Here is a 25,111-nt window from a genome sequence, read left to right as displayed (position 1 = left end):
TTCTTTTTATGTAATACCTCGGTTTGTATAAACCGAGGTTTACTGTATATAAAAACTAATTAGGCACTGATATGAGTGCCTATATTAATTAGTGTACGAGCGTTTTGATTTACGAGCAAAAGAAAATCACTAAAAATGCCTAATTAATTTACGAGCGGTAACTTGGTGTACGATCATCATGCGCGCGAGCGTGCATCCCTTTGTTCGCAGCAAGACGATCTCGAGCGCTCACAGCGAAAAACAATGGGTATGGAGTCTCAAGCCAGGATCACACCGGACCTTTTTTCTCCAATCGCAACTTTTCTGGTTGTGCGTCACACACGACCAAGGTATAAGTTACCCGCAGGGGTTACCCGTATCCACAACGTAAACAAACAAGTCGCCTTGTATCCACATGGCGCCGTTTGCAAAAGCAAGGGTTGTTAATGTGGCTTGTGCTGCTGTTACTCAAATTATGGACTTAATTTGTTGCAACAGTTAAACAGAAGGAAGAAGCGGTTGTGGGTATGATCACATGGCTTCAAAGACGGGAGGAGAGGAGTGTTTACCCAAACCTACAACTATATTTATAGCTCCCAGTTGGATGTAGGGGCAACCGCTCCAATGGTTGAAGGAATGCGACCTGCGTTGTACACTCGCAGAGGTAGTACTCTAGCTGGTAGGCCCTACGCGTTCGTGTGATCTTTATATTTTCAGCACTATATTACTACTATATTATTTATATTATAGTATAAAATATATATTATTTATATTTACATTATATAGACTATTTATATTATTCTGTATAAAATAACGTAAAAAAACATCCAACTCTACCTCGTACTCTAGCTACCCTTCCCCCATCCCTTTCTCGCATCATCACACTAGCTTTACATCCTCCCACAACTCAAAAGACCTCCTATATACGTCACTCCCCGTCACTCCCAACGGCCTTAATTAATCCTCTAATAATTCCCACCCCACTCAACTCTCATGCATGCAGTCGTCACATATTCCCCGCCCTCCAACAGCATAATTCCCCACCATCCCCTACCCGTCAGCTTCACTTGCCACCCAATTCCCCATCTCAACATCCCATCCCTCGAAAGTCCCACATCTTCCCTAAAAACTACACATTTCCCCCCCACCCATACTCCCTCACCTGACACCCACAGGTATAGACACAAATATCTTATTCTTCAGCAAAAAATAAAATGTGCTAGTTATCAACTTATCATATCGCTGAGCGGCTGGTTATTATGAATGATTTGACATTCACTGTCTTTGCTAGGCTATTATATTTCACTTTAATGTGTTAAGCACTGCAGGGTGTTTGAATTACCCTCCTCATGCCTCATAGAGGATTCTCATTTTACCAGCAGTTTTTAACCCTCAAAAATATCCTAATTGAATATGATATTTTCTAATACTCGAAACAGGCTAACATTTTTGTTTTTTTTTGTTACTGCTTTAAGGTAGGACTTAAACAATTATCAGTTCACCCTTGTGGCAATGTGCCAACTGTTCAGCATTTCTTTGCATCATTTCTGATTCCGTGTAGCAGAACGTTCCCCTTAGAATGTATTGTAAGTTATCAGTATACCTAAATCCAAAGCAACGCCCCAAAATAAGGCAATTAAGCCAATATACACCTGGAATGTGAGATGTGGCACCGCTGAAAAATCGCCACGCCTGGCCCTGTCTCATTTGCTGAGACGCGTCACCGCTTTTGCCACTGTGCTTTGGACGCTTTAGTTTCTATTCGTTTCAAAATATTGAATTAATTTGCGACTCTCATCTCTGACTATAGGTTAATTTCGTCCACAACTTGAATCATATATGTCAATAAATTACTGAGTGTATTGGCGCATGTAAAGCTATCGTAGAGTGCCGTGGTGTTGTGTGTGGTGGAGGCGGCGGCGAGTGAAGGGCTGTGGCGGTGAGCGAGGCGGCGCGGGGCGGCGGCGGGCGAGGCAGGCGCGGGGGCCGGCTGGACCAATGCGGAGCGGCGGAGGGAGGCGCGGCGCTCATTGGTGTCGCACTGCCAATCATCGGAAACTGCGCGCTAATACCCAATGTAAGTCCTCAATTATACTCTATAGCTCCTTCCCGCTCACGTTTGATTGGGATCGGACTCACAACAGTCTGAAACCACCAAGAGGGGCGGCCCAGGCGAGGAGATGATCTGTTCCGACGCCTTGTTTGCCCTCCACACAAAGAAAAGGAAGCCATGTTGAGGTGTGAAATGCGTGAGAGGAAGGGAAGAGAAGCTGGCAGATCATGCAGGTCTGCCTCCGCCACCAGTGTGTATGTACGGCCTCCTCGGATCTGGTTAGCTATGAAGTCATTAAGATCAGTGATTTCCGTGAAGCAAGTCGCCTTATTTGAGGTGACAAGACCAAGTTTAATGACTAGACATCAGTGGGGCTAATTAATTGGCCCGAATATGTCCCCGGTGCTGTTGGAAAGTCAAGGTAATGCACACCAGCAGTTTTCCAACATGATCAAACGAGTGTTAAAACTACCTCATGCCCACCGTCATGAGATACAGAGGCACAGGTGATTATTTGCGGTGTAATGGGTAATGATAGCATGTGATAATCGGTTTGAACGTAATGGTGGCACCACAAGAAATTCACTCAAGATTATGGTGATTCTATGAAATCTGATCAGATACATAACATTCCTAGTGTAAGATTGCCTCGCTATTCATAAAACTTGCTAGCTATATGACACTCATGTAGGGTTCTTGGATCCCAACCCCTTACCTATTTTTTGTTACTTATTGTATATTTACCAGATTGATGTCATGCATGTAGTGTCCCGTCTTTTGAAAATTTTGCAAACTCCTTGGATGAACACAGTATTTCTGATGGTTTTCATGGTGATTTTTGTCCAAAACATGAAAATACATACAAGTAAATCTGATATTTATCCAGAATTAGCATTACTTTAGAATTACACCCAACTTGCTCCACGGGTTAACCATTTTTTCTGATAGATTTTATTGTGTTAAGCATCATTCTGATAACTTTGTAGTAAATTGATTGTTTCTAAGACTTAAAGAACTAACTGTTGATATGTAACTATTTAAACAGCGATAGGTTACTATACAGCAGCAATGGGTTACTATCCATAGCAGCAAGTTGTGTTAACATAGGCTCAGTAAATATATATGTAGTTGAGCTCTGTGATCTCAAAATACCCTACACATCATCATATGCCATATGGTGAAATTAATGTTTGAAAATACATCCCCTCTAACCATAATATGATCATGCACATAGCAACTAACCTAAATAAAGCTAACACAACCAAACCAGTGTCACTGATGCATAGGAGACAGTCGATGCGGCAGCTGCAGTTCAGGTAGGGTGCAGCGGTTAGGTTTGCTTAGGTTAGGTTAGCTCAGACCACTTACCCTAAAGCCATGTAGAGCCACAAATGAGGTATCTAGGACCAGAAGGACACAAATCTAATGATATTTTATAAAAAAAAAGAGAAATAAAGGCCTTGTGTTTATCTTTGCTCAAACACTAATAAAGATTGCTTTTTGATAGTATTTCTACATACTTGCAGGACCAGAATCCATATGTGAATCCACCCTGGGACAGTGAAAAGTATAGGGAAGAAAATGGAATACTCAGATCCATTTTCTGTGAGATGGGGTTTACAGCTTGGTCATAGATGCCTGAAATGATAGTGCTAGTCTTAGTTGGGCTTAGATTAGGGTTGCAAAGGGAGGGCAAGTTTCCGTGAATTTTGGGAATTTTTGGAAATTTTCAAATTTTTCACACGTTTACTTGTGTTAATAAGCAAACCAATTTTGGTTAACCCTTACATTACAGCGATCGTATATATAAGTGCGCTACCACACGCCCCACCTGTACGGGGATCATATATATATATATAATCATCTCACTACGCTCCCTACGTTTCAAATATACCGCCAGTTCTTGACTCAGAAGAATGGTGGAGGCATCCGTACACACTCTCATTCGTCTCAGCACGCACCCAACCCAAGGCCACAGATCATTTTCCACTTTTGTTTGGAATACATGTCATGTCTCATGACGTGTCAAGCAGTTCCTCTGCTCCGGGCGGAAGTAGAGAGCGGGCGAATCAAAGTGACAGTGACTCTGATGACTTCTATGGTAGTGACATTGACAGAGAAGGGAGGGGCAAGTGGGTAGAGAGAGTGGGGTGCTTCCACGCGACGCGCCACGGCCACGAGAAAATGCGCGATATTTTCGGCTGTCATAACTTTTTTATTATTATTAGGACAAAAGTTTTATTACACCACCATATATACTAGATGAATATACAATATTGCAAAGAAGAAAGACACCACTTCCACCTCTTAAATGTCTAAATTTTCCCCGTGCACAGCATCCTGAGAAATATATCACCACCCGTACTCTAAGGGTTACGTTAAGTTTAACCCTTTCCATCCGTGACGCAGACGTCAGCGCCACAGTATGGAAAGGGTCAACACTAGGCTTGTTCGCCCCTTGAGCACTAGACGCCTCATATATGAATTTTCTGAGTCAAGACCTGTAGTAACTGGGGTTTTGTTAGGTTATGTTAAGTTTAACGTTTCTTCAAACACATGATTGTCAGCACCTTACAGTATAAATCAACAAAGATTTACCTCACTTTGTTATGTAGAAAGTCTCATTAATAAGAAAGCATATATGAATTTTCTGAGTCAAGACTTATAGAAACTGTTTGGAGTTTTGTTAGGTTAGGTTAGATAAGTTTAGGGCATCTTCAAACATGTAATTGCCAACACCTTTTGGTATAAATCAACAAAGAATGACCTCACTTTGTTGTATAGAAAATTTCATTAGTAAGGAAGCACACGTGAATTTTTTGAGTCAGGACCTATAGTACCTAACTGTTTGGGGTTTTGTTAGGTTAGGTTAAGTTTAGGGTATCTTCAAATGCATGATTGCCAGCACCTTTTGGTATAAATCAACAAAGAATGACTTCACTTTGTTGTACAGAAAGCCTGATTTGTAAGGAAGCATATGTGAATTTTCTGATTTGAGACTTATAGTAACTGTTTAGGGTTTTGTTAGGTTAGGGTATCATCAATCAAATGACTGCCAGCACCTTATGGTATAAATCTACAAATAATGACCTCACTTTATTGTATAAAAAGTCTCATTAGTAAGGAAGCATATATGAATTTTCTGAGACAAGGTTAGGTTAGGTTAGGTTAAGTTTAGGGTATCTTCAAACACATGATTGCCAGCACTTTATGGTATAAATCAACAAAGAATAACCACACTTTTATAAAAAGTTTCATTATAGAGGAAGCATATATGAATTTTCTGGGTCAAGACCTATAGTGACTATTTTGGGTTTTGATAGGTTAGGTTAAGTTTAGGGTATTTTCAAACATATGATAGCCAGCACCTTATGGTATAAATCAACAAAGAATGACCTCACTGTTGTATTGAAAGTCTCACTATCAAGGCAGCTTATATGAATTTTCTGAGTCAAGACCTATAGTAACTGTTTGGGGTTTTGATAGGTTAAGTTTAGGGTATCTTCAAACACATGATTGCCAGCACCTTATGGTATAAATCAACAAAGAATAACCTCACTTTGTTTTATAAAAAATCTCATTAGAAAGGAAGCATATATGAATTTTCTGATTCAAGACCTATAGTGACTATTTTGGGTTTTGTTAGGTTAAGTTTAGGGTATTTTCAAACACATGATAGCCAGCACCTTATGGTATAAATCAACAAAGACCCAATTTTGTTGCATAGAAAGTTTCATTAGCAAGGCATCTTATGTGAATTTTCTGAGTCAAGACCTATAGTTACTGTTTGGGGTTCTATTAGGTTAGGTTAACAGGAGGGTGGCATGAGCCTCGATAGGTGTCACTTAAACAATCCTGCTTGCACCACCACTGGGCTAAGAGACATTCACTAACAGCTCCCTTAAACTGAAGTCTAAAGATGCAACAATAACCTCAAAAGAAGAAAAGAAAAAAGCCCAATTGTGCCACAGGCAAACTTAAAAATTGATCTCAATTCTCAAAGTTCCCGAAAATTTTCAAAATTCCCGTGGAAAGTTTCCCAGTTCAAAATTCCCGAGAATTTTACACCCTATCTTAGAATTTTTTTTTTATTGTGAAATAATTTCTGCTATCTGAGGGCAATAAAAGAAGAAACCAATCAATTAAACATGGTGGAGTTCAAGTATAGGAAGAGACAAGCAGTTTAGGAGGGAAACATTAATGAAGAAGATTAACCTATGTGCGTCAGGTGGCGGGAGTTCCCGCCATCCGATGCACTCGACTTGGCCAAAAATAGCACCTCTTCCCAACATCATATCTCTGCCGTGCTGCAACCTAGACACTTGAAATTTATTTCATCGTGGAGAAGAAGGATTGGCGATGAAAAAACAGTATAAATTATTATGTTTTCTTTTGAAATTGCCACATGGGGCATTGATGAAAGACACCTATTTTTCAAAATCATCAGCACCGCCCACGCGCTGCGAGGACGACAATAGTCCTCTAGCCCGACGCTTATGGGTTAATTATCACATTATGATTTATCAGAAAAAAGTGTCACCTGCTGGAGTGAGATAGATTGAATTCTGGTTACTTACATGAAAAACTTCGGTTTGACTGTAAAATCCATTATTAGTTGAATGTACCAAAATACTGCATTGTAATTTGATACATCAAAGTAGGCACCATTTCAGTCAAAATTTATCCAGGGGGTGCAGATGATAGGCATGAACATCAATGATACCTTAGTGATTTACTGTGGTGGCACCACTTGACCACAATGCTTCTATGTGAAGGGAAATGTTTTTCCATGTGTGTTTTATTAATTGTTATATTTATTTATTTGTGTAATTATTCATTCATTATAGTGTGTATGTGTGTGTGTGTGTGTACATATATATCATTTTGACCTGTCTCCATATCTACTTTTTTGCCTGTGTTTGCAATTTTATGTATGCTGTTGCTGCTGTATGGCTATTATAATGTTCATCAGTCCATCAACCCTACCTTCATCAATTTTTGTTAAGGTGGGCATCAGGGGTCAATGTTATACATACCCTCTCAGGTCTTGGCAGTGCAAATAGTTCCCTTGCTGAAGAGCAAGGTTATAAACCCTGCTCTCTCTAGCAACTATAGGCCCATTGCCATTGCGACTGCCTTGTCAAAAGTGATTGAGAAGGCAGTGCTGCACTGCCTAGAGGCCTACCTGAACATGCTGGACAATCAGTTTAGATCCCAGAAAGGGCACGGCACTGAGATGTGTGTGTGGACGTTGAAGAATATCATTAAGTACTACACTTCCAGGGGCTCACCTGTCTACCTTTGCTTCCTTGATGGCCTTTGACAGAGTGAACTACTGGAAGCTGTTTAATAAACTGCTTGTAAGGGGAACTCCTGGGTACATTGTCAAGCTCCTAATGTACTGGTACACTACCCAGGAATTTGCTGTAAAATGGGGGGCTTCCACTTCACTGCCATTTAAGACAGCCAGTGGTATTTGCCAGGGACGGATCCTGTACAATGTCTACACATGATCTCACTGCTGCTCTGCATGACACAGGCACAGGCTGCAACTTACATGATAGGTGCATCAACTCGCTGAGTTATGCTGATGACATGGTACTGATGGCACCCACAGTGGAGGCTCTGCAGGACCTTATTGGAGTGTGTTAGGCATATGCTGCCACGCACGATATTGTATACAACACCACCAAGACAGAGTGAATGGTAGTGCCGCCGCCACACTCCAGGGTGGACTACCAGACATCAGCGTGGCTTAGTGGGAGTGCACTTACATTTGTGAATAGATTCACATATCTGGGCCATGTCATCAACAGGGAACGGTCCGATGATGATGACATCAAGAAACCGACCACCAAGCTCACAATCATCGGCAAGACGCTGCTGAGGAAGTTCTCCTTCTGCAGCACGGAGGTGAAGTTGGAGTTATTCAGGAGCCACTGTTACTCTCTACTGCAACTTGCTGTGGTCATGGTATAGGGCTGCCTCCATGAACTGTCTTAGGGTCTGTCATTACTACATCCTCAAGCGGCTTCTAGGGCTTCCTAGATGGACTAGCTCATCCGTGGTCTTCTTTGGGCACGGGATGAACTGTCTGGCTGTGTTGCATCGCCAGGACGCGTACAGTATGAGGAGTAGGTGGAACAATCTGGGAACTCCAACATCACCTTCATCAGACAGAGCTCGGCCTATGTATGTGGATCTATGCGGCGGGAGTGGCTGGGCCGTCTGTTCATGTAGATTGTGCATAAGTGTGCCGTGCACACGCATATGTAATTATAAGCTGTCAATTATTTAAGTGTACATGTATATGTATCTCGGTAGATCTCATTCGTTTACTTGTCCTGTTTTTTATATGTGCTGCTATGCGAAATAAAACTTATTATTATTATTATTATTATTATTATTATTATTATTATTATTTTTATTATTATTATGAGCCCAGCAGGAAAATAAATTTTGACCACAAATATAATTTGCATGTCTTACTATTGGGTTTCGTTGACCATAAGTGCTTTGTAAGATAAAACAGTAAAGTTAAAATGGGAGCCATTAAACTACCTGTGTGAATATTGTTTCAGATATATTATTACTTTAATGAATATTCATATATATTTACATTCTATTGTTTACAGTTGTTGCTGCAAGATTACGTACTACATCGAAGGTGATACAACCCGGCCGACAGGATGCAGGCTGTCCAACAGGCAGCCACCCAGGTGAGCCAGGTGACATTAGATGGTTGACTGTAAAAGGAATAATTATGTGTAGCAAAACTTTTCATCAGAACCAAGTTTTCTTGTGTCCATTGGGTGTTAACTATTTGATGTTACAGAGTGGGGCACACATCATCCAAACTGCTGGAGGTCAGCTGATGTTGCAGACAGTAGGGGGCACAGGCTCCATCCAGGTGGCTCAGGCTGGGGGCACTCAGCAGCTGCAACAGCTGCAGGTGGTACCAGCATCAGGAATACAGGTGAGCTTGATTTCATTGGCTCATCATAGATAAAAAAAAAAAAAAAAAAAAAAAAAAGTAGCGGTGAAGTGTTGTTTGATATTCTAAAGGAGGCTCTTGCTGTCATAATCAATTGCATTTTTTTTCACTATGACAGTGAGTCAGATGAAAGATTGCTGCATTAAGTAAAAATAAAAGTGTAATTTTTTTTTAACTAAATGAAATATTTACAGAGTAACAACCATGTAGTGACTGTTCCTGCTGGGTCGGCACAACAAGCACAAATCATTCAGACTTCAGATGGGCAGGCTATAGTTTATCCTGTCCAAGTTGATAGTCAAGGGAATGTTCTCCACCAGCAATCCACAGGTAAGCTCATTCTGGGTGTTTGGCATACTGCAAGTGCTGTGTGTACTCTGAATTTATGATTATTTTACTGCCCTTCTTTGATTTATGAAGTAACCTAGTGTTTTCTTTTTCTTCTTTTGCATAAACATTTCATCTGTTCTTTGATAATTTTCATCTCTCGGGATCTAAAATTTTTGAATAATGTGTGGCTGTAAAAGTGTATATTGTGTTTCTTTACCATTCCTGTCACTGCAAATTATTGCATATATTTTGGGAAATATAATTTACCAGCTTGAATCATACACTAATCATTTTTTGTGTTTTTGAAGTTCTGAATCTTTCAGGGAACCTCATCCAGCTGGCAACATCCTCTCAAGGAGGCTCTGTGCAGCAGAGTCCTAATCAGACAAGCCAGCAAACAACAGCAGCACAAAACTCCCAGACTAACCTGGGAAGTGTTGTTATGGTGAGTACCATACATCTGTTTATGACCTTATTTTTCCATCAGTCAACCAACCAATTGTAACATTTTTTTTCCAGTGCTGTGACTAAGAATGGTTTATAAGACTGATTTTTTTTCATCTGTCAAAGCCCACCTAGTTGTTCTTCCTCTCCTTTGGACTGAACAATAAATGGGTACCTGGGGAAGATAAATCATTGTAACATGGATGTCACACTATGTCCTGTATAATGGGTTTTTACTTACCACATGCACAAGGGCTAATGTGACAGAGATTAGCGCTAAGGCCTTGTGTAATTTCTTACATTCCCTCAACTTTACCTATCATTTGGGATATTCAAACAGAAGCAGAAATGTTTTTCATTATAGTCACAGGAAAGGGAAATAGACCAAGCAGCCATGTATTTAATGGAAATACAACTGAAGTTTTGAGAGGAGGTTGTTTGAGATATTTACAAATATGGACACATTTTATAATTTTTACTTTGACTTCATTTTATATATTGCTACTGACAGTTTGCAGGAGCTGTCTTGTATTACTTCAAGTTTCCTAATGTTCATGTGGTGCTATTGTCTGATAAACTCCTTCTACTTTAAAGACAGCAATGAAATGCAATAGTCTCAAAATTTCCTGAAAATAAATTTTTTGGGACAAAATTCTGGATAAGCATAATTTCATTATATTTGAGTTTTATGACTGCTGACAAAGATTCTTGTTATCTATCAATTAATGCCTAACAGCCATATTTTTGTTTTTGTTGTACGTGGCCCTGAGGATTAGGGCAGTTGACTTTGTGTCAGCTTTCATCTAATGTTAATATTATTTGAAATAATTTTTGTGCCTAGTTATGACTGAAACAAAAGTTTTTCAGATACCATCGATAATTCATTGGATGTCTGTCATTTACCACACACACTGGCAGTATTGTTTTCCCTATGCCTGCCTGTAGACAGTGCACATTGTATGAACACTTAATTTTTGTGACCAGTGATGGCTTCAAAATGTTAATCTTTTGCAATCTGACATTGATTCACAGGACCTCTACCAGCATATGTACATGGTGGCATTTTTTTGTAGCTCCTGGCAATGGAGATGCGCATAGTGCACCTTGTTTTTCATCCATCATTAGTAATCTATGGATTTGATCATTTATAAATCTGACCTTGCTTCAACTTCACAAATATATTTTTAGTATTTATCTAGTAGGGTACATAATGATGCTTTGATAATGGTATGCTCAACATCTCTTGCTTTTAGATGACTTTCCAAAAGTTTCCATTTTCCCCACTCATTTGCAATTTCAGTTTTCTCAACCATGCAATCTGGAAACCTGAATGTTCTCACACAATGTTATTGAATCTGGCGGGCAAAATGCTTGTGTATCTAGTTTTCTTTTCTCCAACTGAAGTGTATGTATTTGGGCTTGATGCTGATAGAGCTAAAGGTCGAGCTATTCAATTGTAGTTAGATCACCCAAGTCCGAGGTATTCATTATCATGCTCTGGCAACCTGCTGTCCCACACTGTGTCTGATTGCATGGATAATACATGATAACCTATACATGAGAAAGTCACCAGTTTCAATAATATGCAAGCAACAATAACAAATACCATCAATTATAGTCAATTTTGAGTTAAAAATTATTAATACTGTCACAAACAGTGCTAAGATTGTTTAATAATCATAATCAGCGATCTTATTAATTAAAGAAATAACTGGTTGTGACAGTACTGATAATTTTTTAATCAAAATTGACTATAATTGAATGTATATGTAATTGTTACCTGCATAGTATTGGTAATGACTGTTTCCTATGTGTAGGCTATCATACATTATCCACGGAATCGGACATGCCGTGGGACAGCAGGTTACCAGCGCACAGTGATGCACACCTCAGACTTAGGTGAACCGACTATGGTGTTTTGCCTGCTCATGTTGTTTTTACCAGTTTGATGTTCAGAACCTTAGTTTTTCTTACTATTGTTAATTTAAATTAACCAGGATTCTGTCAACAATATCTTTTTATTAGGCTTTATGCCCCTTAAATTAAATGTCCTTATAACAGTTGATTCTTTGCATTTGGTCCTAATATATTTGAAAATTTCTGCTTCTGAACCAGTACATATGGAAAGTTAATTTTAATATTTTTTTAGGTTGGCAATGGAGCAGTGGCCCAGTTGCAACGAATACCCCTTCCTGGACCTGAACTCTTAGAAGAGGAACCTCTTTATGTTAATGCTAAACAGTACCATAGAATTCTTAAAAGAAGACAAGCCAGAGCCAAGCTAGAAGGTGATGGAAGGATACCTAAGGAACGAAAAGTAAGTACATCTTTGTCCTTCGGTGTAATAGTATTGCTTTCTGTTTCATTCCAGCAGCTTCTTATTACAATGATTACAGTTATTTTAGTGTCATTCAGACTAGCAAGTGTTTTAATATTTGAAGTTTAGGGTGTAATTTAAAAGTGCTGTGTGTGGAATGGATGATTGAAAAGGCTACATGTAGTGTCTTATGTTCTTTAGTATTGTGCACTTACAATTTTATACATTATTGTGTTTGTAAGATGTTTCAACCTCTATTTGAGGTGTTTATGATGTATCTAGGAGATCACATACCTTCTATGAAGATGACGTAAAAGCCTGTCCCACATCTCCTTTGAACAAAGCAAAGAAGAAAGTTTTTTTTCTTTTAGCCATTCATACAGCAATTTTCCAGTATTCACTAATACTTGCTCTTAACAAATTTCACGTGTAGCCTCAGAGGCCTTACTAATTATTGTGAACATTGAGAAGGTCTTTGAAGTTACTATTTTTATATAAATATTTAAATTGAGTGAAAATGTGCATTGTTTTCAGAAAATGCACATTGTTTTTCAGACATATATTGTTTTTATTCAAGAATAAAGTGTGTAAATAGGTTTCATGCCTTGTAATTTAATTTATTTAATAAAATTGTAGATGGGCAGGGCAGTTACAGCTTTTCTATAAACAATGCTTCACACAACAAGAAATATTAATCAGTAACCAAGTGGTTTGGCTTCAGCTGGGATTCAGTAATATGAGGATTTTCAAGCCCACAATGAGAGTTATTGTTTTACCTGTTAGCATTTGGAAAGAAAACCATGGTCAAATAAATGCCTCCATACTATTATCTTTATTCCTACTCCTGATAAAAACAAAATTGGTAATAATGTATTGTAGAATAAGCAAGATTGAAGATTAGATAACATCCTATTTCATATTACTCATTTCCTATACTGTCCTCCACAGAAGTATCTTCATGAATCAAGACACAGACATGCAATGAACAGGATAAGAGGTGAAGGTGGCAGATTCCACAAGGGAAAGTAAGTAACAGTACATATATATCTGTGCTATTGTTGAAAGTAGATTTAAGATTTTGAAGTAAATACTGTCAGGCCTTGATATATGTCCCCACATCACTCTACTGGATTTACTAATTCATAATATGGTTCAAAATTCAAATATGATGCCTGGGAAGACGGCTTCCACTTGTTTCCACCAGCTGCCACAGGCTTCTCGTCAGTAATATGACTCAGCCTCATGGTGACTAGGATTTATGATCAAAATGGTGTGCAGCAAGACCCACTTTCACCAGTTGCTAGCTCCAGTAATTTTTTTCACTGTATATAGTTTCATTCTCACAAGCCCCAACTAACCAATCAACAGCTAAAAGTTTGTGCTAATTAGGACCCACCAGCAGCTCAGTGATGGCCAACCAGTATAGGTATAGGAATACTTGAAAAATTAATAAGTTGGTGATTCTCTGATGCTCAAAGCTGTTGATATCTTGATTTCTAAGCAGATGAGTGAGTGTTGGTTGCCATGTATCACACAAGAGTATATGCCTTCAAAAATGTCTTGAACTACAGTTTTTCTGAAAATTAATTTTTGTTGCATAACTTTGACTGTGTAAACAAGATTGAATTTATTAAGGGAAAGGCTTATACACTCAGAGGCTGGCAATATCATTCATGCACTAAAAAGAGTAAGCTGGATTGACATAGTGATGGGTATGGAAACCAGAGGCCTGTGGAATCTACCCAAAGTTGAAAATTTGACCAGGTGTCCTGAGGGAATTTTAATGAGGGTGGCAATCATATGCAGAGTTTACATACAATGGGGTTTCATGTATCCTCTGCATGTATTGAGGGGTGACAACATTATTATGGAATGTTGATACATGTAGCAGGGAAAATACTTTCATATGCTGTATGCATTTTTGTGTGCCACATAATGGGGTCTTGCAGCAGGTCACCATGGAACTTGAGGATTAGCAGGGTACTGTGTGAAACTCATAAGTCCACAGTGTTGGTAAGACAACATGCTCTGACCTGCACTGTAAAGTGCCTCAATTTTTTATTGTTTCGGTCATTGCTGTGCTTTTGTCGTGGGTCTCAAGCAAGCTGCATCGTTGATGCTGAAAGTGCCCGGTAAACTCAAATTAAGTAATGATCTTATTAAAAGTGAAATGACAATATAAATGGAAAAACATGTAGTATGCTACTTTTACTACTTGTTTGAGAAATGAAAACTGCACTACTTTTAAGAATAATTCTCTAATGATTAGAGAAATAGTGACAGTATATCCAGCTTGGGCAAGCCCAAGCTCTTTTTATATGGAACCAAGACGAACACCACAAAGGGGCTGTTGTGTGATACTAACATTATACACAGTTTAATAGCACATCAAAGCCAAACAAATTTAAGTGTCAACCACTGGAGTGAGACATGTCTAATACTGGAGTAATATTTGTTTACTGCGAGTTTCAGAGGCAGTGCTATACTGTTTTTTGGGAATAACTTTTTAACAAAGTGTCGAAAAAAGATGATAATTTGGCAAAGCATGTTACTGACCTTGCTGTATTTTTGTCCGTATGATTTATTAAGAAGACGTGGATAATTATTCACTTATAAAAGGCGCTCAAGGATAAAACCTGGCAGATTAAGTGAACATTTTGAGATAAAAGTGGGCTTAAGACAAGGGTGTGTCATGTCACCATGGTTATTCAATATTTATATGGATGGTGTTATTAGAGAAATGAAGGGCAAAGTTGGAGAAGTTGGAGTGTGAATGTTCGATGAGGAAAGGAAGTGGGTACTGAATTCGATACTGTTTGCTGATGACACGGTGCTCATTGCCGAAAATGAAAGTGACCTACAAAATTTGGTCAGTGTTTTTGATAGTGTCTGTAACAGGAGAAAGCTGAAAGTAAATGTCAACAAAAGTAAAGTAATGGTTTGTGAACGAAGTAGAAGTGAGGTTGTAGATTTTGTATGCCCATATAGAGTGGGAATTGAATGTGAAAAAGAATGCAAAATAATTTCGAATGGTGAAGAAATGGAGGAGGTCAATGAGTTTAAGTAACTTCGATCAGTTATGTATAAGCATGGTGGTACGGAGGGAGAGATAAGAGAAAGGGCATTGCAAGGAAGAAGGGTGGTAGGGTCTTTGGGATGAATCATGAATGGCAGAAGTGTGAGCATGGAGGTAAAGAGGGATTTGAGAAATACAGTAATAGTACCAACCCTCACATATGCAAATGAAACTTGGGCCTGGAATGAAAGTCAGAGGTCTAGAGTACAGGCAGTGGAAATGAGTTATCTGACGAGTGCTTGTGCTGTGAGTAGAATGGATGGAATGAGTAATTAAAGTGTGTACAAGCATTTTGGAATGTGCCACAGGGGTGAAGGGAAGAAGTGTGGAGTGGTGGAAGAAGTGAAGCGACAGACTTTAAAGTGGTTTGGCCACATGGAGTGACTGGAGGAGAGTAAGATGACCAGAAGGGTGTATGTGAGTGAGATAGAGGGAGGGAATGCTAGAGGACGACCTCCAGTGAAATGGAGGGATAAGATGCCAAGCCATTGAGTTATAATTTCCAAGCCATTTTAAAGTTTTGCAAGTACCTAGCCTACTTTATATTGATAATTCAGTATATTATTCACCCCTGTTTTACACAAGATAAATGACAGAAACACCCACATGTAAGAAAATCTTCATTCATCCCTTAGTATGCCTTAAAATTTCCCTGTTCATATGTCTCTCGTCCCTCTGAATCTGTTCCTCCTTGAAACCTTGAATATGCTTATTTCAATCTGTTTAAAAATATTTCCTTAATCCTGTAATGGCTGCTTCTCCATAGTTATATCTGCCATGCATGTGTAACTCTTAGCTTGTCACCACACACCCTTCTTTCTTTTCCTAATGCTAACACTTCATGATCCTTTCTCTCTGTGGGGCACTGCTATTTCAAGATACAATTATATCTGGCTCCTTGGTTAGCAATAAATCTAGTCTTTATATCTTGTCTCTTCTTTGACCCACTGGGTCATTACATTATTTTTTTATGTATTTAGTTGTATTTTGCCCCTCAAATGTTCATTTTTCACATATGTTTGTGTGTTTGTGTGTGTGTGTGCAGCATTAGGAATTTTCATAATGGAAGTGCATTCATTGGATAAGGCAGTTCATGTTCATAAGACATTTGCCTGTAGTTTTAAGACTCTGAAAACCAGTATTCATTGCTTTTTCAACAAGATTGTTGGGTAAGAAGTCTTCCTGTAAAAGGTGAAATTGCTTTCTTTTGTTACATGCTTGGATTTCTTTCCTTTTTACAGCGCCAATACCATCCGTAATAATAACTTCTCAGAAAGAAACCACTCGAGGTGAGTTGACTAGCAGTGTGAATTGGTTTCACAGTAAAAAAGAGAACATAACTCAGAAAACTCTGCTGAATTATTGAATCATGTTACTGTCTGTGAATATGCTTATGCATGAAAGCTGATATGGAAATGCCTACAGTAAAAGTCTGTTAAACTGGATAGCAGCATACCTGCACCTGTTTGGATTAACAAACTTTTGGACTATTGGGTATCACCCTAAATCACCATGGTAGTGTAAATACCAATTGAATAAAGGGAACACCTATGTATGGACTATTCCAGTTAATTTCTATTTATTAGACTATTCTATTTAATTGAACAAACTGCCCTCTGGTAGATCAAGAGTCAAATAAATCAAATTACACAATATTAAGAGTTTACCATTTTTATTCTACTGTGTGACTAGAAGCACGAGTTATCAGCCCTGGCATCTCTGATAACAGATGTCGATGATGTTGTTTGGGGATTCTATCCTTTCAGAAATCCCAATGCCAGATCTAGATATGATTTAGTGGCACCTGCAACCCTTCCTTGTAAAAGCGTTAATCCTGCTAGACTTAGAACAAGAAAAGGGGCAGGGATTGAGGCTCTGGTCATGATTTTGACCTGGATCTTTGGGGTCCCAACAGTGTGGTGGGCAGGCCCTGAGTAACCCTATGGAGGGTTCTGTGTGGGCACTTGGAACATCCTAAGCCTAAAGGGAGGGGTATATCTACTGTTGGTCTGGCATGAGCAATGGTACCCATTCTATGGGGATAGCAATGAAGTTGATGAGCATATAGTTTGAGTGAGGCTGAAGCATACCTATGACTTTTTTGTCTTATTGCAGTGTATGCTCCTTCTGAGATGTGGGAAACTCTACTCCTTAGACCAGTGTCCTCCTTGGGATGGACTCTGTCTTGCATGACTTAAATGCTATTACTAGCAATGAGTTAGATATTGATCCCCGTTGCTTTGGTACCAGTGGCACCTACAGCTCTTCTGAATTTTGAAAAGATCCAGAAGGTTGGGAATTGCAGTTTCTTGGTATCAGTGACTAGAGCTGCACTGCTGTACTTGGTATAGCAATTCTAGGGGAGTAGTTAAGGAGGTTGACCACATCCTCATATGTACTTATTGTAGGATCCTTTAGTAATGAAGGGTGTTCTGGAGTTCAAAGTTCATCATAGCTGATCATAGGTGTGTTGCTACACTCAAGCTTCACGTCAGGAAAGAAGAATCTCGGAATGTAACCGGCTACACATTGCTCACCATACATAATATTTTCAGATGAAATTCAGTAAAATCCTAAAACTGATTGCTCTTGCTGTAATTTATTCATAAAAGTTGTTATATTAACCTTTGATTTTGCCACTCTTAGCCTCACAGTGCATACACAACAGCTTATGCATTTCATTGCAGAATAACAGCACTGTGTACTTGGGTAAAAGTGGCGACTCGTATCTTTTTATTGAGGCAAAGGTGGGCCATCATGGCGTAAAGGGGAGCTGAGGTTGTACCAAGAGAAAGGAATAATAATTTTTTACAGAAGTAATGGGGGGGGCTAAGGGCAACTGAGAGGATTTTGAAGGAGGTTTAAGCCTCCCAAGCCCCCTCCCTTTGGCACTGCCATTGCCAAGTTGTATTTTATAATGTGTAAATGGAGGTAAATATAAGTTAAAGATGAATGCCCAATTTACTTATATAAACTCGCATGAAACATGAACAGACTGTTTTTGTTTTCAATTTTTTTGATTCCTACTCCCCAAATTCAGATTTAATTATATTTATATTTTTCATGTAAGTTCCTACACTCAGGAATTTGGAGACTTTTCAGATTAAAACATAATGTTTTCAGCTACTGCAACAGTTGTTTTTTAAAGGAATTATAATTTCCTGTTTTCAAAATTTTGAGCTGTCGAGATTTTCGGACCTGTGGAATTCGGATTAATGGACTTTTACTGTATGTATAGTGCAGATATGATTACATGACTGGCTTGTCATTTCCTTCTAAAATCAAGTCCTGGTGAATTTCAACAGCATAGAACAGAAAAGAATTTGTAATAGATAGAGTTCCAGAGTGTATTGTCAATAGACTACATTCTGATATCTCATTAGTTTGCTCCTGATATAATTTCGAGTACATTTTTTCTTTTCATTATTGAAACATTTTAGAAAGAGTTAAAGATTCAATATGTATTACTTATCATTACATTAATATATATTTGGAAAGAGGTACATGTGCCTCTTTAATAACTCTTTCCCTCTTATTTGACAGAGAAGACATGATGGACAATCTTGGAGGTTTAGGATTACAGGTAAGTAATAAATGCCTTTGTTGATAATTATTTGAGTTTGTATCCATACTATTTGTGAGTTATCTGTGGCTTTCTCATAAAATCATATACAGTCAGTGTTTGTTTAACTTTGTTTCATTATAGCATTGATGTAAAAATATTTAAAAATATAGATACCTAAAGTTCACGACAATCATGCAAGCATAAAGAACTGATACAATACAAAGCACTCGGCAAGCAGGCCATATTTATTTTTTAAGTGTGGTGATAGTTAATACTATATTCAAAAGATTGATATTTTGACCAGAAATATGCTGTAGGGATGTACCTTTTGTTTATGTAATTCAGTAAATAAATGTGTGTGTGTGTGTGTGTGTGTGTGTGTGTGTGTGTGTGTGTGTGTGTAACTCAAGCTGTAAGTAATGTTCACACCACAGTTGCTAGTCACTACTCTACCTGTTTATAGGCCTACAATCTCTTATTCGAGCATACTGTAGATCTAGCAGACGCCAAAGGTTACCCAAGATGGCGGGCTGCAGGCTTCATGATTTATGATTCCCATGGAGTTAACCAATCCATGTATTTTGAGATAGTGGGGTCTTCCCAGTCATCTCCACTGTTTTCAAGTCTCAGCTTTGTATGGTTCACACATCAGCCCACACAACTCCGTGCAGGTTGAGGGGTGAGTCAAACCGGACAGTTGATCAGTGCAACCAGAATGGCATCTCACAACAACAGCTCCCTCACAATACTCCCACATCAGCTCTTATAGGTGACTGTCTACTGGAAATGGCAATCATAAATAAATGCAACGTTAATGGAACACTCACCTACTAGTCGGAACCAAACCCTGTCATAACTTCAGAACTACCAGTACCATTTTTGACAAATGAAATCTTGTGGTGTTTTGGAGAACTGAAAATGGGTTTAGGGCTTTTATTTATCTTACTACATTGGGAAGGTAAAGGTAAAGTTGGGGGCATGTGCTGTAGCTATGCAGTGGGCCTTGAGCCTGTGGTGGGGGAGAACCCATTACCCCAGGACACAGGGCCAGTGTGACATCTGGGTTACCACAGTTTACCTTTCCCAGGTTTCACCAGGTACCTATTTATTAACCAACCCAAAAGGGAGGATGAACAGCCAGGCGAGTCACCCGTCGAATGTCCGGGCCAGGATTCAAACTTGGGCTCCCGGAAGCTCTGATTATTTGCGGAGTTTGCACATTTGTTGGGTCACAGCCTCCTAACCCCCACAAATGTTAGGGAATAACTTGTATTTTCATCCCCAAACTTCCTCACATAGTTTTATCAGTCTGTATACTCTGTAGTGTTATATTACTTTACTTTATGGTCTGCAACTATTTTTTGTAGCCATTCAAATTAGATTTTGCACCATAAATCTGCTCTTGTTTTCATCATTCTTCCCCCACTAATGCAACTTAGAAGTCAAAAAGCCTGTCAGCTTATGTTTATCTCACTGTAGTGTGGATTTTATTATCTCTAAAATTAGGAAATCAATTGAGATGTCTTAATGTAGTTTATTAGCTATAACAATACTTATGCGTTGATTTTTCATCTCTAGAACGGTATGGATGAACTTATCACTGGAGACCCTGTGACATCACGAGTGACTGACACCAAGGTGTTTGTTAGCTGAGGTAGCTCAGAATTCCCTCTCACCTTAGGTAAGTTCATAAAAAGTAAGCCCTTTAAATTAATATGGCATCTCAGGATTGCAAATAAAAAATTAGATGAAATAGAATCCTAATACAATATAATTTTAGAGAATACTTATATTTCTGGATGGTGCTAATCAATCGAAGGTTTCTTTTTTGTTTTCAACTAAAGTATTTTTACTTTGTAAAATCTTTGGGTTAAAAAAGTTTTGTGCATTTCAAAGTAATATCAAGGTTGACAATTTCTTTAGGTCAGACCCCATTCATTTTGAAAGATGACCAGATAATTTCCTCCACATTATGAATTTCTGCATCATGAATAGCCTATAATCTAAACTTTGATGAGCATCCTTTTGTATGAAGGGTTGCCAGTGCATTTATCATCTCAGGAATTCTGTGACCCTTCCCTTGGCTATCAGTCAGTCCAATCCCCTACTAAGATTGGTTGGGATTAAGCCTACACTAGAGTCGTAGTATAGACTATAGACATCTTGTGACTGTTGGTGTTTTGAGCCGAGGTGGGCAGCAGCTTCTGCAGCCAGCCAAAGTAAATCCACACATATTCTTTTTGAGGTATAATAAATTGATAACAACATACCAGCAATCCATATTATCGTGATATGAGTGTTTTTAACCAAACAATAGCGCTATTAGTAGTGGAAGATGCACCACAAAGCGCCTTCTTATGAGTTGCTCATAAATCACTTAGCTCACAGTTAGGAGTTTCCTTCCGAGTTTCTCTGCATGACTCACAAGTCTAGCTCCTCACTATGAGGAGAATTTTGAATTTATGAGTGGCTCTATGAGGAGGTTTTATGAAGTTTTCTGAATATCAGCCCTGGTATCCATTCACTACTGAGTGGACAGGGGGCATGGATGAAAGGAGACTGCCCATTCACTCCATTTGGGAATGGAACCAGGGAACTTTCAGTTTTGGCCCGAGCATGTTAACCATTAGACTTGGGCTGTGTGTGTGTGTGTGTGCATACATGTTGTGTGTGTGTGTGTGTAAAATGTTGATATTTTTATAATAAACTAGGAACATCCTAATTATTATTATTATTTTTTTTTCCAGGTTAAAATTGATGATATGCATTTTGATCTCCAGTCAAAAGTTTTTTACAACTAAAAGGAGTTCCTTCAAAATGGCACAGGAATGTCATATGATTGTCAAGTACAAGAGTATGTCATATGCAATTTGTGATACATGTGGAGCTTGAGAATAGCACTGTATTTATTATAGATTTAGCCATAAACTCAAATACATAAGTGGCATCTTAAGTGATGGTGTCTTGATATTGGAATTGATCTCACTTTCAAGTAATAGATTTGATATTTTAATATACCTTTGTTGTCATTAATAAATTGAAAAAAATAGTAGTTCATACTTGCAAAATTATAGACTATATTGTTTGGTCAGGTTTATTTGATTTGCCTTTTATTTTCTTATGATTGTATGACAGTTACAAAAGGGTCCTCGTAAGGTCACATGTGAAAGCAGGACAGTGTAAACATGAGTAATCCTGTAAACTAAAACAAAGTGAATACAGGATGTTTGCAGTACCAAACTATTTATGTCATCCAGGAGAGTAACTTGGATAAGCAATACCACCAATACTTCACCATTTACTTTGAATCATTCAGAGATGTTTTTAATAGCATCATATTTCTGAATAAAGTAAATTATACATGAAATAATTCAAAACCTTTTAGAATTTCATAGTTTACCTCAAACCGACTCGCATTACAAAGCTTAGCAACCCCAAAATCAGACTAAATTGCATTTATTATCCACCCATGATTTGTGAAAAATGATCTTGAATTGATGCATCCTGTATCACATATGTATTTTCATCACTTCAAAGTATTTTCTTGCATTTTTTATTTTCTTATTTTTAATATGGCAAGTTTCATACAACTAATTGCTCCAAATGGAACCAAAATAATAAGTTATTTTATATTATGTATTTATTGTCATTTAGTATATTTAAATGGAAATTTGCTACAGAGATAGCTGCTGTGAATGAAAGCAATATTTATGATTTATTTCAGATGAAAGGCCTCTGTTTGATACTGTATTGTATTGGGTAAAAGTACAAGGTCTAGAAATTTAAATCACAATGGTTTCTATGATTACCATTGTAATAAATTTACTAAGGGTGAAAGTTTTCATTGACTAAAGTATATTTTATAAAAAAAAAAGCTAGCTAAGATGTTTTTATAAGAAAGTAAAAAATGAGTCATTTGCAGCCCCAAGTTTTTTATATCCCTCTTTGAATTGCATTTTTTTGTAAGGTATCAAAATTGCACATATCAGTGGTGGGCATGGTTCTGCAAGTCCGATAACAGCTAATTAGCGAAGCTAACTTTTTCGTTAGCTGGTTTGCGTTTTCGCTTATTTTGGAAACAGTTAGCGGACCAATTAGCTTCCGCTAAACGTAGTTCCTCCTCCGCTAACTTTAAGTCCACTAAAAGTTCATACAGGTTTGTTCTTGTATGTTGTGGGCAGGCACAGCACCAGTTGAGCCACATGGCGCAATAATTCCAGGGCTTTCACTTCTGGGTAAATTACGTCTTAAAGTAGGGTAATTGGACAACTATTAGAGAAATTGTTTGGTATTTTAGGGTAATGCATCTTCCATTTCTGACTCATTGAACTCGGGATTTAATAACAAGAATTCGATATTTTCCACCTGACAAGAAATAAACACTGCTATTTACTTATTCACTTAATATACTCCTTAGTATTATTTACATTTATGTATCTAAATTGATCCACTCTCCCCAGCTGTGTGGGGCAGCAATCCTGTGTAGTGTGTCATCAGATATCTTATCAGATTTTGTCTTTCTGCACTGTTATTGCAAGTTCATATATTAGGCATAAATAAACTGTAGGCTATGTGGAATTTAATTTGTGTACACCTTTATCATCATCTGATTTTGGCATGCTATACCTTTCTGGAAAGCTGTTATGTCTAAGCCACAACATATAAAAATTTCAGGTCACTAGGTCTGTTTTTAAGGGTTTTAGAGCTAAAATAATAACCGAAGCTAAATCCATGTGAAGAAAAGTTAGTGGTTAGCGTTAGCTTCCACTAATTTATTTATCAGTTTAGCAATTTAGCGTAAGCAAAGCTAACTTTTTGGTTAGTGGTGCCCACCACTGATTATGATGAGCCTATGTTGTACATTTTGCTAGCTTATCGCTGAGTTGAATTTTGTCTTCCTATCCTGAATTATATACATTGTACTAGAGAGTTTTCAGGATATTTATGTGCATCTCATGGATACTTCAGTTTTGAAAAAAATGCACCAATCCGTCCACTGTAGCTACTATTGATGACTAAAATCAATATTCATTTTATCTCTGTGTAGGATGTTCATAGCTATCACTCAAACAAAATCAAGCCTTAGGTCTAAACTTATGGAGGTAGAGTTATAGTGTGATTGATAACGTCAGTTTCTAGTCCAAGTTTTGTATTCCTATTCCACTGTGTTCACTTTTAAAATATCTTAACATATTTTCATATTACTAATTAACGTTTCTAAATAAAAAGATGCTTGTAGTTATTATGGTACAGTTAATCAACAGTGAACAATTCTTAGCACAGTTGACATTAACAAAGTGGAAATTTTCATAATCATAGAAAATGTAAGTTTTAATGCAAAACTTATTGCATGGCTAAGAATAACTGACCATTTGTATTCTATATCCGTGAAATATTAATTTGATATTCCTATAAAGAGTAAGTGGTTTGAAGTAGATTTTACAGACTAGACAAGAATAAGATGCCAGGAATCACATACAATGTGGGAAGGTTGGTGCCCTTATATTTTTGTGACGTTTCTTAAAATTAGTGACATCTTTAATTCAATCTTGGTCAAACAAACTTTGATCTGTGGTGTTATTGAAAACAAGTTTAGGGAACATATCACCAAAAAAAAAAAAATAATAATAATAAAGCTGTGATTACATATGAGGCCAGCCAAATATAAACATTTGGATAAGTTTGGCTAATATGTGGTTCAGTTAAGGTAAACCTTGTGATTCCATTTGCTGTAGGTAGAACACATTGTGTAGTACTGGCTTAATTAGATATTCAGTGCCAAGGAGTTAATAATTTTATATGTAAAAACTAACAGCATCTTTTTACAACTTGTTAGATTTTGTATTAAAGTAAATTTTGTTGAATTTGGTAGTTTGTTTTAAAAAAAACCTTTTTACAGTGTGGGTTTCGTACTACTGTACTTTTGAGTGCATATTGTGTGTGTGGCCAACTGGTCAAGGAGTGGCTTTCCCATCTCACCGGTCGCGGGTTTGATCCCCAGCGCCGTTAAAACCCTTTCCAGGTCTGGATTAATTTCTTATGTGTTTCGTGACGCCCTGTGGTTGTGTGGCGATATAGTGAAGTGGAACTTCAGGCAATACATGTGGTGGAAATGTGGTCGGCATCCTCTCCTGTGTTCTGTTGTCTCTCCTGTGTGGGTAATAGGTAGTGGTGGGCATAATCAATTACATGGATTACAAGGTTAATTTTCTGTAATCAATTATAATTACCAGTAAATGATTACTTGATGCTTATTAAAGGTCATGAGTTTATGAGTTCCATTTCAATTTTTGTTAATTAAATTTTCAGTCACTAATTTTTTTACGGATATTATTTTATTAATTATTACTACA

The 25,111-nt window shown here is 37.9% G+C and overlaps 1 protein-coding gene across 8 annotated transcripts; it reads left to right on the top strand.

The window, feature by feature from the left end:
• The first annotated feature begins 1,894 nt into the window (after positions 1-1,894).
• Positions 1,895-24,622, top strand: LOC127001618 (nuclear transcription factor Y subunit alpha-like). Of its 8 annotated transcripts, none has more exons than XM_050866449.1 (10): positions 1,896-2,056; positions 8,668-8,751; positions 8,868-9,008; positions 9,221-9,356; positions 9,680-9,801; positions 11,950-12,117; positions 13,066-13,142; positions 18,737-18,776; positions 20,337-20,439; positions 21,506-24,622. In XM_050866449.1, exons 2-9 carry the CDS (start codon positions 8,722-8,724, stop codon positions 20,409-20,411), a joined length of 789 nt encoding a protein of 262 aa, XP_050722406.1. In that variant the 5' UTR covers positions 1,896-2,056; positions 8,668-8,721; the 3' UTR covers positions 20,412-20,439; positions 21,506-24,622. The 8 variants fall into 8 exon arrangements, with proteins under 8 accessions (XP_050722407.1, XP_050722406.1, XP_050722400.1 ...); XM_050866443.1 differs by having other exon boundaries at positions 9,665-9,801; XM_050866447.1 differs by lacking the exon at positions 1,896-2,056 and adding an exon at positions 2,064-2,217 and having other exon boundaries at positions 9,665-9,801.
• The last annotated feature ends 489 nt before the right edge of the window (positions 24,623-25,111 follow it).

This window comes from Eriocheir sinensis, chromosome 21 (assembly GCF_024679095.1).
Source record: "Eriocheir sinensis breed Jianghai 21 chromosome 21, ASM2467909v1, whole genome shotgun sequence".
Classification (NCBI taxonomy): Eukaryota; Metazoa; Arthropoda; class Malacostraca; order Decapoda; family Varunidae; genus Eriocheir; species Eriocheir sinensis.
The sequence above is the reverse complement of the archived record's forward strand: the minus strand, read 5'-3'. Positions and strand labels throughout refer to the sequence as shown.

Coding starts and splice junctions, on each gene's coding strand:
- LOC127001618 (XM_050866443.1), top strand. CDS start 8,722: ATGCAGGCTGTCCAACAGGCAGCCACCCAG. Junction 9,009..9,220: donor TACCAGCATCAGGAATACAG/GTGAGCTTGATT, acceptor AAATATTTACAG/AGTAACAACCATGTAGTGAC. Junction 12,118..13,065: donor GGATACCTAAGGAACGAAAA/GTAAGTACATCT, acceptor TGTCCTCCACAG/AAGTATCTTCATGAATCAAG.